This window comes from Vipera ursinii (genome assembly GCF_947247035.1).
Source record: "Vipera ursinii genome assembly, chromosome: Z".
Classification (NCBI taxonomy): Eukaryota; Metazoa; Chordata; class Lepidosauria; order Squamata; family Viperidae; genus Vipera; species Vipera ursinii.
In genome coordinates, this window is record NC_139517.1 from 12,515,974 (window position 1) to 12,528,203 (window position 12,230).

Below are 12,230 nucleotides of genomic sequence, written 5' to 3' on the forward strand. Positions count from 1 at the left end.
CTGCAGGGCCGGTAGCAGGCTGGTACAGAACACACATGACCCTGGGACACTGTGACCGTCATAGATACGTTGCAAAGCATCTGAATATAAATCACAAGACCCTGGAGATGCTGCAACATTCCAGCTGATCGGTGCTTCTTCTGGGCTCAGCAGAACCACCTGCTGCTTCTGCTGAGCCCTGACAGCCCCGAAGAAGCACTGATACTGGTGCTTCTGCTGAGCCCTGACAGCCCTGCAGCTCCAGCCGTCTCTCACTCAGGCTTGTGTGGTGGTGCCATTCCCCTCCCTTGCTACCACTTTTCTAGGATGGTCGCGTACCACCTGCCAGGTGCCAGTGTACCACAGGTGGTACCCATACCACTGGTTGAAAAGCCCTGATATACAACACAGATCAGGCCACTAACAATAATTTTTTAAAAAATATTTTTTTTTAATTGTAAGCCACCCAGAGTGATTGACAGAGAGGGGCACCTATAGAAATTGAAAATAAATAAATAAATGAACGAAGAAATAAAATAATTAATCAATTAAATAAATAAAATAAAATAAAAATGAATGAATGAATGAATCGGCCACCGTTTCCTCATTTGGTATTTTTGTTTGGAACAAAGTCCTCGACGTATGACCACAACATAGTCCAAAATTTCTGTTGCTAAACAAGACGGTCGTTAAGGGAGTTTTGCCCCAGTTTACGACCTTGCTTGCCACAGTTGTTAAATTAGTAACTGCCATTAAGTTAGTAACATGGTCTTTTAAGTGAAGCTGGCTTTCCCATTGCTTGTCAGAAGGTCGGGACACTGCGAGCGTCATAAGTGTGAGTCAGTTGCCAAGCATCTGAATTTTTATCACGTGACCACGGGGGATGCTGCAATGGCTGTAAGTGTGAAAGATGGTTGTAGGTCACTACACAACTGTCACTAAGCAAACTGTTGTAAGTTGAGGACTGCCTCTGTGCACCTTAAGCCTAGGTGCAACATCCAATTTGTACTTCATCCCAGATGATGAGAGAAGGACTCTGTAGACCGAAGACGCGAAGAATCCCAAAGTCTAGCATCTGTCCGATACCAAGTTTACTTTTTCCAAGAGTACATATGGCATGTGCAAAAACGATAAAAGCAGACGTGAAGATGATGAGGCATTTCCTCGAGAAATTACCATTGATGCTTTAATCTTCTATTTTGGCCTCTACACCTCCCCACACACTTCCCCCCTCTGATTCTTGAGGCAGCTTCCCGTTTATCGCAGCTGCCCTGTGCGAATCAGCGACGTTAAGCCATGGCTGAAACACCCACTTCTGGAAAGCAAAAGGTTCCCCCCCATTCACTGACCCTTACAAGGCTTGGATGCAGCCGGCCATCAACACCAGAGGATGGAGTCTGCGCAGCTGTTTTTCTATTTCTCAGCCGTCGCTGGCAAGTGCCTTCTTTTTTATATGTGTATATCTGTATATGTATATGTATATGTATATTTGTGTAAATTACTAACAAAGAATTAAGGGAGACTAACTAATTCTTTGTTAGTAATTTACACAAATATATATGAACTGTCCGGTGTGACTACTGCCTGTTCGATGGCCTTCAAGATAGGCTGAAAACAGGAAATAAAGATTTGCCCCATGTTTGGGGCCTAGCAAGGTAATCTAAATAGTTAACATTTGACGTATATGTATATGTATATATGTGTGTGTGTGTGTGTGTATATATATATATATATATATATATATATATATATATATATATATATATATATATATATATATATATATATATACACACACACACACACACACACACACATATATATTTATATATGTGTGTGTGTATGTCTGTGTATATACACACACACATATGTCGGGATTATTGTGGAGTTTATGATTCTTATTCTCTTGCATTTATTAGGTGCAGTTGTTCATTAGTTAATTAATTTATTAGCTATTTTTTTTATCCAGGTAGCTCAAGGCAGTGAATATATCTACCAATCCTTCCTTCTCCTATTTTCCGCACAATGACAGTCTTGTGAGGAGGGTTGGGCTGAGAAAGAAAATGACTGGTTCAAAGTCAGCTAGCCGGCTTTCATGGCTAAGGAGGGATTTGAACTCACCTCTTGTGGTTTCTAACCAGACGCCTTAACCACTAGACCAGGGGGCTCTCCAAACTTGGCAACTTTAAGACTTCTGGATTTCAACTCCCAGAATTCCTCAGCCAGCCGTGTGTGGAGATTCCTGCACTAGACCCAACTGGCTTTCTAGACTGCTTCGTTATTTGTTCCTCTCTCTCTCTATTTTCTCTCTAATCCGTGTCTCTTGCCTTATATTGTTGCTGGCAAACTTTGGATGTTTTGCACGAAAAACAAATTGAGGTTTTCCCAAATATTTGGCAAAGACGGGAATTCTGAGGCAGACTAGAGGGAAACTCAGAGGAGAACAGTTCGTGGTCTCGCTTATAAAGAGAAACTCAAAGAAAGTATAGAGAAACAAGGTCTGGGGGTGCAGGAGACAATGTTTTGGGAAAACTACCAAAAATGCAGGTAGTCTTCCTGTTCATTTATTTAGCGACCATTCAAAATTACGACAGCACTGAAAAAAGTGACATGATGGGTCATTGCCTTTACGATCATCACAGCATCCCAATGATCAGGCCATCAGAATTTGGCAATCAGCATGTATTATGGATGGTTGCAGCATCCAGGATCATGTTATAACTGTTTGTGACTTTCCCAGCCGGCTTCTTGACAAGCAAACTCAACGGAGGAAGCTGGATTCACTTACTGATTACATGATTAACTTAATAAGTGCAATGATTCACTTGACAAGTGAGGCAAAAATTCTAGAATCAAGAATCAGAATAGAGCTGGAAGGGACCTTGGAGGTCTTCTAGTCCATCCCCCTGCTCAGGCAGATCCTATACCATTTCAGACAAGTGACAGTCCAGTCTCTTCTTAAAACCTCCAGTGATGACGTACCCACAATGTCTGAAAGCAAGCTGTTCCACTGGTTAGTTGTTCTCGCTGTTAGGAAGTTTCTCCTTAATTTCAGGTTGCTTCTCTCTTTGATTAGTTTCCACCCAGGGGTGGGATTCAAATACCTGAGCAACCAGTTCTCTGTGTGGATGCCACTTTCGGAAATCCGTTCTGAGTCGGGGAGGCTTCCCAGGCCCAGAACACCCCACTGGAAGTGCCTGGACGCCACTTCCGGAAGTCCGTTTTGACCCTTGGAGATCTGGGGGAGGCTTCCCAGGCTCAGAACTCCCCACTGGAAGTGCCTGGACGCCATTTCCGGAAGTCCATTTTGACCCTTGGAGATCTGGGGGAGGCTTCCCAGGCTCAGAATGGTCTTTCTGGAAGTGGCATCCATGCACTTCCAGCAGCCCATTCTGGGCCTTGCGAAAAGGGCTAGGACATCAGCCGGTTTGCTGAACTGAACAAAAAATTAGCTACCGGTTCTACTGAACTGGTGCAAACTAGCTGAATCCCATCACTGTTTCCACCCATTGTTTCTTGTCTTGCCTTCATGTGCTTTGGGAAATAGGTGGAACACCCCCCCTCTTTGTGGCAGCCCCTCAAATACTGGAATATTGCTATCATGTTACCCCAAGTCCTTCTTTTCTCTAGACTAGCCAAACCCAAATCCTGCAACCGTTCTTCATATGTTTTAGTCTCTAGGCCTTTAATCATCTTAGTTGCTCTTCTCAACATCTTTTTGTAATGTGGTGAACAAAACTGGATTCCAGGTGTGGTCTTACTAAGGCTTTATAAAAAGCGGCACTAATACTTCACGCGATTTTGATTCTGTGCCTCTATTTATATAACCAAGGGTTGTAGTAGCTTTTTTGGCTACTGCACCACACTGCACCACACTGCCGGCTCACATTTAAGCGATCGTTCACTAGGACTCCCTCTCACAGTTACTGTTTTTGATCCAGATATTGCCTAATCTGTAAAAAAAAGGGTGTCAAATCAGGTGTAACTCAGTTAACCTTTTTTTAGCAATGAAAATTTTGGTCCCAATTATGGCCATGGGCCAAGGACTATCCGTACAACAGTGCAGTTATTTAATACAGAATTGGGACTTGATTCAGCAAATTATGCAAAGATTAGTATAATTGAGTCCTGAGGGGTTTACTCACATGCACATATGGGTTGTACCATAAAATATGCATTTATGATTTTCATCATTTATTTATTGGAGTAATTTGTATTTATTACAAATAGGGAACCGGGCCAGGGTGTGTGTGTATTGTGTACCAATATGGAAGTTGCTATATGTCTTTAGACATCCCAACGTTGGAACCCAGCTTACAAATACTGTTGCTTTGACTAAAAAGGAAAGACAGGATAGAACTGGAGGAAATTGTATAATTCGCATGATTTGCATCAGAACACTGTGGTTTCTATGGTGTCACTGTGGCTTCTAGCAGATACCTACGGCAGTGTTCTCCCGTTACAAATGATTTGTAAACCATGTCTTAGAGCTTTGCAAACCTGATCAATGGTAGTTGAATCAATGAACAAAGTTTAAGCGAACCTTGTTTTAAAATGATGTGGAAAACCAACTGTAGATTTGTTTCCCGACTCCTGTACAGACTCCAAAAAGGGTGCAAAGAAGAGCAAAAAAGATGATTAGGGGACTAGAGGCAAAAACGTATGAAAAATGGTTACGGGAATTGGGTATGTCTAGTCTAGTAAAAAAGGACTAGAGGTGACATGATAGCAATGTTCAAACATTTGAGGGGGTGTCACAAAGAAGAGGGAGTCAAGCTCTTCTCCAAAGCACCTGAAGGCAGGACAAGAAGCAACAGATGGAAACTAACCAAGGAAAGAAGCAACCTAGAACTAAGGAGAAACTTCCTGACAGTGAGAACAATTAATCAGTGGAACGGCTTGTCTGCAGAAGCTGTGAACGCTCCAACGCTGAAAGTTTTTAAGAAGAGACTGGACAACCATTAGCCTGAAACGGCATAGGATCTCCTGCTTGAGTAGGGGATTGGACTAAAAGACCTCCAAGGTCCCTTCCAACTTCATTATTCTATAATCTGTAATCTCTGATCTTTTCTCCAAATAACATATAAGGAACAATTTAGAACAATGTGGAACAATTCAGCCAAAGTCCAGTTGTTTATTTGCTTACACACTATAGACAAAATCTTGCATGGCTGTCCATAGGTCTTAAAGTTGCCAAAGTTGGACACCCCTGGTTTGTATAGTGTATATGATATACAATAGAGGATTAACCTATCTAAAGCAGGACAGATATGGCTCTCTAGGTCCATTGGTCAGCCATGTGTATGAGCCATTAATGGGTCTCTCCTAGGTGAGCATGTCTAATTTCCTTTTATGGCTGTCTAAGCTATGGCCGTTACATGCTCTTGTCTGAATTATGTAAGGTCTGAAGACACTGGGAAGACAATGGGAAGGGAAGATCCTCTTGCTCTAAATTGATGCTTTCAGAAAGGTATATTCTTTTCCAATCCCTAACCAACATAGTTGCATTGCAATATCGTTCAGACAAAAGATGGTTTTCAAAAGTAGGTCAAGCAATCTTATTTCAAGCTGCATCTAGTGCTTAGTTTAGTTTTAGGAGTGAGAGTCAGACAAAGACACGTCCTTTGGCCAGTCTTAGAATGAAAATAATGGCAAACTGCTTTAAAAAAAATGTTGCCAAGAAAATACCATGGAAGCAATGGAGAATCAGGAGGGAGGGAGGGAGGGAGGGAGGGAGGGAGGGAGGAAGGAAGGAAGGAAGGAAGGGTTTTATAACAATAGCATTTAGACAGGCTTTATAGCACTCTTTTGGTAGTGTACAGTGTAATCATTATTTGCATATTGCCTCCCAATAACTTGGGTCCTCATTTTACTGGAAGGATGGAAGGCTGAGTCAACCTTAAACCCTGTCAGGATTGAACTCCAGGCTTTGGGCAGAGTCTGACTGCAATACTGCAATTTAACTCTGCACCCCCCGGAACTCTTTGTAGGTCTTCACAATGCATGCTGTTGCCTTTCTTTTGATATTTTAATGTTCTATACTTTTTTTTACAATTTTGTTTGCTTTTGCAAATTTTTTATACCAGAAAAAGGGAGGGTATGTTGTACGGTATTTATCATGGTGAAGTGTTCAAGAGGAGGCTTGTGCAATGCAATCACTCAGTATTTTTCCACCGATTCATCACACTTTTTAATTTCCATGAAACATCCTCTTCAGCAAGATCTCACAAAGATTCCTTTTCTTGCTCAAAGGTATGCAACTTTTTTTTTGGGGGGGAGGCAAGAACACACCTTTAAGTGGTGTGCTGGATCTAAAATGTAAGCAGAGCCAACTTTAAAAAAGAAGAAGAATGGAATTAAAACACAATTACCGTAGGTTTAAATGTAAAATTCAAGTCATCCTTGGCTTGAATCACTTGTGTGTGAGATAGTTGGCTGTATAAATTTGACAAACACATAAAGAAATGCCCAAAAAACAACAACCCACAACCCAACAAACCCTCTATCTGAAGCAGCATTCTGAAAATCCCTGCAAATTATTAGAGAGCAGTAACATTCTTAAACATCCAAGCAATTTAAATAGAAAAGAGGCTATAGAGTGTTGTCTAGATCAGCCCTTTTCAACCTTTGCACAGATTGTACCACTTTTAAAGGTAAAGGTTCCCACGCACATGCGTGCTAGTCGTTTCCAACTCTAGGGGCCGGTGCTGATCTCCGTTTCAAAGCCGAAGAGCCAGTGCTTGTCCGAGGACGTCTCCGTGGTCATGTGGCTGGCATGACTAGACGTCAAAGGCGCACGGAATGCTGTTACCTTCCCACCTTAGTGGTCCCTGTTTTTCTACTTGCATTTTTACGTGCTTTCGAACTGCTAGGTTGGCAGAAGCTGGGACGAGTAACAGGCGCTCACTCTGTTACGCGGCACTCGGGATTCGACCCACCAAACCGCCAACCTTCTGATCGACTAGCTCAGCATCCTAACCCACTGAGCCACCGCGTCCCTAGTACCACTTTTACGACATGACAATATTTGACTACCATCAGTCCTTAGCAAGGTCTCAAAAACTTGATGACAAAAAAAAGGGGGGATAAGTACCGGTTTTAATTTCTTCGGTGGCGGTTCCTTTGCTGAATCACTTTCCCTTTGCACGGACCAATGTATGATGAATTTATCCATGTTTATTAATATGCACCACTGCCTTGATGGTCAGGTGGCTGGTCGGCCCTTCTTCCTCTCTCCCTCTCCTCTTTCTCTTTCTTTCACAGCCTTTACTCCTTAGTTCACCCCTGTGCTTGTCTCACAGAAGCCTCTCCTCTTGTCCCTCTCTCTTTCTCCATCCCTCTCTCTTTCCCCGTCATCTTTTTTTCCTCTCCCTCTCCCACCAAAATCTCCTGCTTTTCCAACCTCTCCCCTCTCCCCCCTCCTCCTCCTTTTCTCTTCCGGGTGTGCCATTCTCTGGGGCTCAGGAAGAGCACTAGCATCAGTCGCTACCCCGGTCTCACTCCCCCACGCAGTCACCCACTCCCCGGCTGGCCACTGCACACAGTACCGATCAGCTAGAGCTGCGTGCGCCGATCCTGGGGCCTCTGGTGAGTCTCAGCAACACCGCAGCTCCAACTGACTCTCCGCCCAAAGACTGCATGCAGCTGCCGGCCACCCCCAAGGCCACTGGAAGTGCCGATCAACTAGAATTGCGCATGCCAATCTTGGACCCTCAGCAGAGCCCCAGGAACATTGCAGCTCCAGCTGACTCTCTCCCAGGCCTGTGAGGCACAGCCGCCATTTCAGCTCATCCCCCTGCTATACTTGTCTAGGTCACGTAACCACCTACCAGGTGCCAAAGTATCACCAGTGGTATGCATACCACTGGTTGAAAAGCCCCGGTGATGGCCAATAATAGGCTGTGGCCATTCTGCTTTATTGAACATGGAACGTATATTACAATTACTGGAGGAGATAAGATAGCAGAGTTCCACTATCTGAGGGGCTGCCACAAAGTTGGGGGGGTTTAAAACTATTTTCCAAAGCACCAGAAGGCAGGATAAGAAACAATGGATGGAAACTAATCAAGGAGAGAGGCAACTTACAACTAGGGAGAAATTTCCTTGAGAGTGAGAACAGTTAACCAGTGGAACAACCTGCCTCCAGAATTTGTGAGTGCTTTCAAGAAGAGACCGGACAGCCACTTATCTGGAATGGTATAGTTTCTCCTGTTTGTATTATATTTATATTTATATTTATTATATTTTTATACTGCCCTTCTCCCGAAGGACTGAGGGCAGTGTACAGGGCAATAAATATAAAAACGGAATACAAAAGTTAAAAAACGATTAAATATTATGCCCAAGTTTAAAACAGTAATTAAAAACATATTAAAACCCCAACCCTAACCCATCAAACCAGGTCAGATTGCTCAAATAAATAAGTTTTTAGATCGCGCCGGAAGGAGCGAAGGTTGGGGGCCATCCGGAGCTCAACCGGCAAGCGGTTCCACAGGTCTGGCGCGCCCACAGAGAACGCCCTCCCCCTGGGGGCCACCAATCGACATTCTTTGATCAGAGGCACCCTGAGGAGGCCCTCTCTGTGGGAGCACACTGGACGGAGGGAAGTTGACGCCGGCCGCAGGTGTTGCCGTAGGTAATCCGGGAGTTGGACTAAATGACCTCTAAGGTCCCTTTCAACACTGTAATTCTATGTTCTGCTTTCTATTAAGACACAACATTCATGCTGAGTTCAATTTCAAACCTCTTGTAAACAATCTGTCAGTGTAAGCTGTGACGTGCCAGCAGCATATGTTCATTGACACATCTGGCAACTCCCAAGGAGTCATTTCATCAATAAGAAGCAGGGGTGGAAAGCATTTTATCATTAACTAGTGCTTCAGTTTCAATGATATAATTTTAATAAAATACCCTTGATAAAACCAGTCCCCAGGCCTTACTCTCTTTTTTTTCATTCCTGTAACAGCAAAAATGACAAACCAATTGCAGTTTTGGTGAGGGTGAGGGTTGCATTCATTGCATGTCTGGTAGTTCGCATCAGTCCTACACCAAAGGGGTAATGAGAGATTTTGCCAGCCCATCTTTGAGTCTCTGATCAGCATTCAGAATAACAGAGTTGGAAGGGGCCTTGGAGGTCTTCTAGTCCAACCCCCTGCTTAAGCAGGAGACACTCTATCACTCCAGTCAAATGGCTATCCAGTCTCTTCTAGAAAACCTCTAGCCATGGAGGACACTCACAGCTTCCAGAGGCAAGCCTCCCATTGATTAATTGCTTTCACTGTGAGGAAATTTTCTTCTTAATTCTAAGTTGTTTCTCTCTTTGATTAATTGGGGTTTTTATATTTTTTTCAGGGATTTAATTTAATTTTTTAATTGTTTTTAATTTTTGTACCGATGTTTTAAGTACCCTGTAAACCGCCCTGAGTCCTTCGGGAAAGGGCGGTATATAAATTCAATAAAATTCAAATTCAAATCTTCCATCTGTTACTACTTGTCCTGCCCTCAGGTGCTTTGGAGAATAGGTCAACCCTCCCACCCTTCTCTATGACAACCCCTCAAACACTGGAAGATGGCTATCCTGTCACCTCTAGTCCTTCTCCTTGTTAGATTAGATACCTAGTTCCTGTCACAGTTCACCTTCCGGTTTAGCCTCCAGTCCCTTAATCATCTTTGTGGCTTTTCTCTGCATTATTTCTAGGGTCTCAGCGTCTTTTTTTGTATTGTGGTGACCAGAACAGGATGCAGTATTCCAAGTGTGGTCTTACTAGTGCAGTATAAAGCAATACTAACACTTTACATAGGAAAGAGTGTAACTGTGATCTCATTGGTCTCTTGCGCCTCTCCAGAACTCCTGAGGGCAATTGAATGGTTAACCTGAGCATAGCAGATGATGGGTAATTCTGTTTATTTCATTTAGCATATGGCATCTACAGAGGTCATTCAAGGTGTGAAGTATAGACTACGTCCGCCATGGTGCACCCTGGGCAAAGTTCTGTCATAACAAGAGTGGCTAAAAGTCTATACACACAGCAACCAAACTGGACATTGCATCCCTGATGGTCAAAGCCTACAGTGCAACAATGATGGGTGATGGGGGAATATGAAAATACAGAAATAGAGATTGATGTGTGTTATATATATATAGCTGAGCCTCCCAAAATTCTTTATTGGCAATTTGAATAATTTGCGCAAATAATGAGCTGTCATAAGTTGACTATATCCTGTGGATAAGCCTTGAGTCAGGCCAAAACAGGAATGAAAGAGTTAATTAGCAAGGTGCATTCAAAAAGCCTTGATAAATACTTAACAAACACACACACACACACACACACACACACATATATATATATATGTGTGTGTGTGTGTGTGTGTGTGTTTTCTGAGGTTTTCGCGGGTGTTTCTATGTAGATCTTTCGTCATTTGGGTTTTTTCCCATGTAGAATTGAAGGTATAAGAGCAACGTTTTGACGAAATCTCATCCGTCATCCTCAGGCTGGTGGCTTCAGCTTTGTTCCTCTGGGAGAGGAACTCACACTTCTCCCAGAGGAACGAAGCTGAAGCCACCAGCCTGAGGATGACGGATGAGATTTCGTCGAAACGTTGCTCTTATACCTTCAATTCTATGTGGGGAAAAACCCGGCATGGAAGCCAGGTAGGGTAGCTAAGTCCCCAACCTTTTTTGCTTCAATGACAGGTGATGGCAGTGTGTAGGGGAATGATTTTATGCACATAACCTATATCCCGCACATGTGCAAATGAAGCTTCAGGCACTTGCCCACCACTTCGGTGGCCTGGTTCCCAACAGGCTGCGGCCTGGTAGTGGCCTACAGGCTGGAGTTGGGGACCCCTGACCTAGCCGACTTTGGGCTAGTCTTTCTCTCTCAACCCTAGACTGAGTAGTCAAACACATCTACCATGTTTCCCTGAAAGTAAGACCCACCCTGAAAATAAGCCGTAGCCTGATATTTTTGGGGTGGGGCTAATATAAGCCTTGCCCCCAAAATAAGCCAGGGAGTGGGCGTGGCCAGCACAAGTGGCAGCAAGCGCGTGGGGGCCAATGGTGTCTGGTAGCAGTCGCAGTCCGCTGGCCCCTTGGCGCAGAGCAGGTAAGTCTGCATGCGCAGGGTGGGGGGGACGTTTGGGCGCCTATGGGGCACTTGGGAACAAAGCGATTCGCTCAGTTCCCAAGTGTCCCATGGGCGCTTATTTTTCCCCTGAAAGGAGATCTGGTGGAAGCTTTGTCTGCTTATGAATGAGACATATAGAGCAGGGCTTTTCAACCTTTTCACCCATTGTACCACTTTTAGGATATGGCAACGTCCGAGTACCACCAATCGCCTAGTAAGGTGTCAAAAACCTGATGACCAAAAAAACAAAAAGAGGAAAAGAGTGATGAAGTACAGGTAGCCCTCGACTTACAACAGTTCGATTAGTGACTGTTTGAAGTTACAATGGCACTGAAAAAAGTGCCCCCCCCAAGCCACAGCCGAGCAAGACACCTGCCTGCCCGCCCGGCGGTGCTCTTCCTCCTGTCCGAGGTTTTCATTGTTGTGAGCATTTCTGTTGAGGATTGGCAGTGGGGGTGGGGGTGGGGGGTGTTTGGTTTTTATTCCCCCCTGTCTGCTGGGTGGTTGCAGCAGGTTTTGGTCACTTCACATGTCCTTGGGACACTGTGACCATCATAAATATGAATCAGTTGCCAAGCATCTGAATGTAAATCACAAGACCCTGGAGATGCTGCAACATGCCAGCTGATCGGCGCTTCTTCTGGGCCCACAAGCACCAGGATCAGCGCTGAGCTCCAGCTGGAGCCTGGTGCTGATCCTGGTGCTTCCGCTGAGCCCTGACAGCCCCGAAGAAATGCTGACCCTGGCGCTTCCGCTGAGCCCTGACAGCCCTGCAGCTCCAGCCGTCTCTCGCTCAGGCTTGGGCGGTGCTGCCACTGGTTCAGCTCATTCCCCTCCGCTGCTACCACTTTTCTAGGATGGTCATGTACCACCTGCCAGGTGTCAATGTGCCACAGGTGGTACCTGTACCACTGGTTGAAAAGCCCTGGCGTAGAGACAGAGGTAATAACTCCATTTCAAAGCACCCTATTCACAAGCAGAAGGAGCTTCCCGTCTCTGTCAGATCTCTATTCGGGGGGAAAGTGTTTGGGTGCCTATGGGACACTTGGGGCCTTGTGGTGGCGGCATGGTGTTGTCAGGCCACTCGGCCTCCTCCTGCCTCTTTTGGAGGCAAAAAAGTATAAG

At 44.6% G+C, this 12,230-nt stretch overlaps 1 protein-coding gene across 1 annotated transcript in view; it reads left to right on the top strand.

The window, feature by feature from the left end:
- Positions 1 to 1,350: 1,350 nt before the first annotated feature.
- Positions 1,351 to 12,230, top strand: part of LOC310649556 (integrin alpha-D-like) — a 68,712-nt gene continuing 57,832 nt past the window's right edge. Inside the window, exon 1 of the mRNA XM_083378072.1 lies at positions 1,351 to 1,412. Within this exon, the coding sequence (XP_083234198.1) occupies positions 1,370 to 1,412 (43 nt within the window). The 5' untranslated portion in view covers positions 1,351 to 1,369. The remainder of the gene's footprint in view (positions 1,413 to 12,230) is intronic.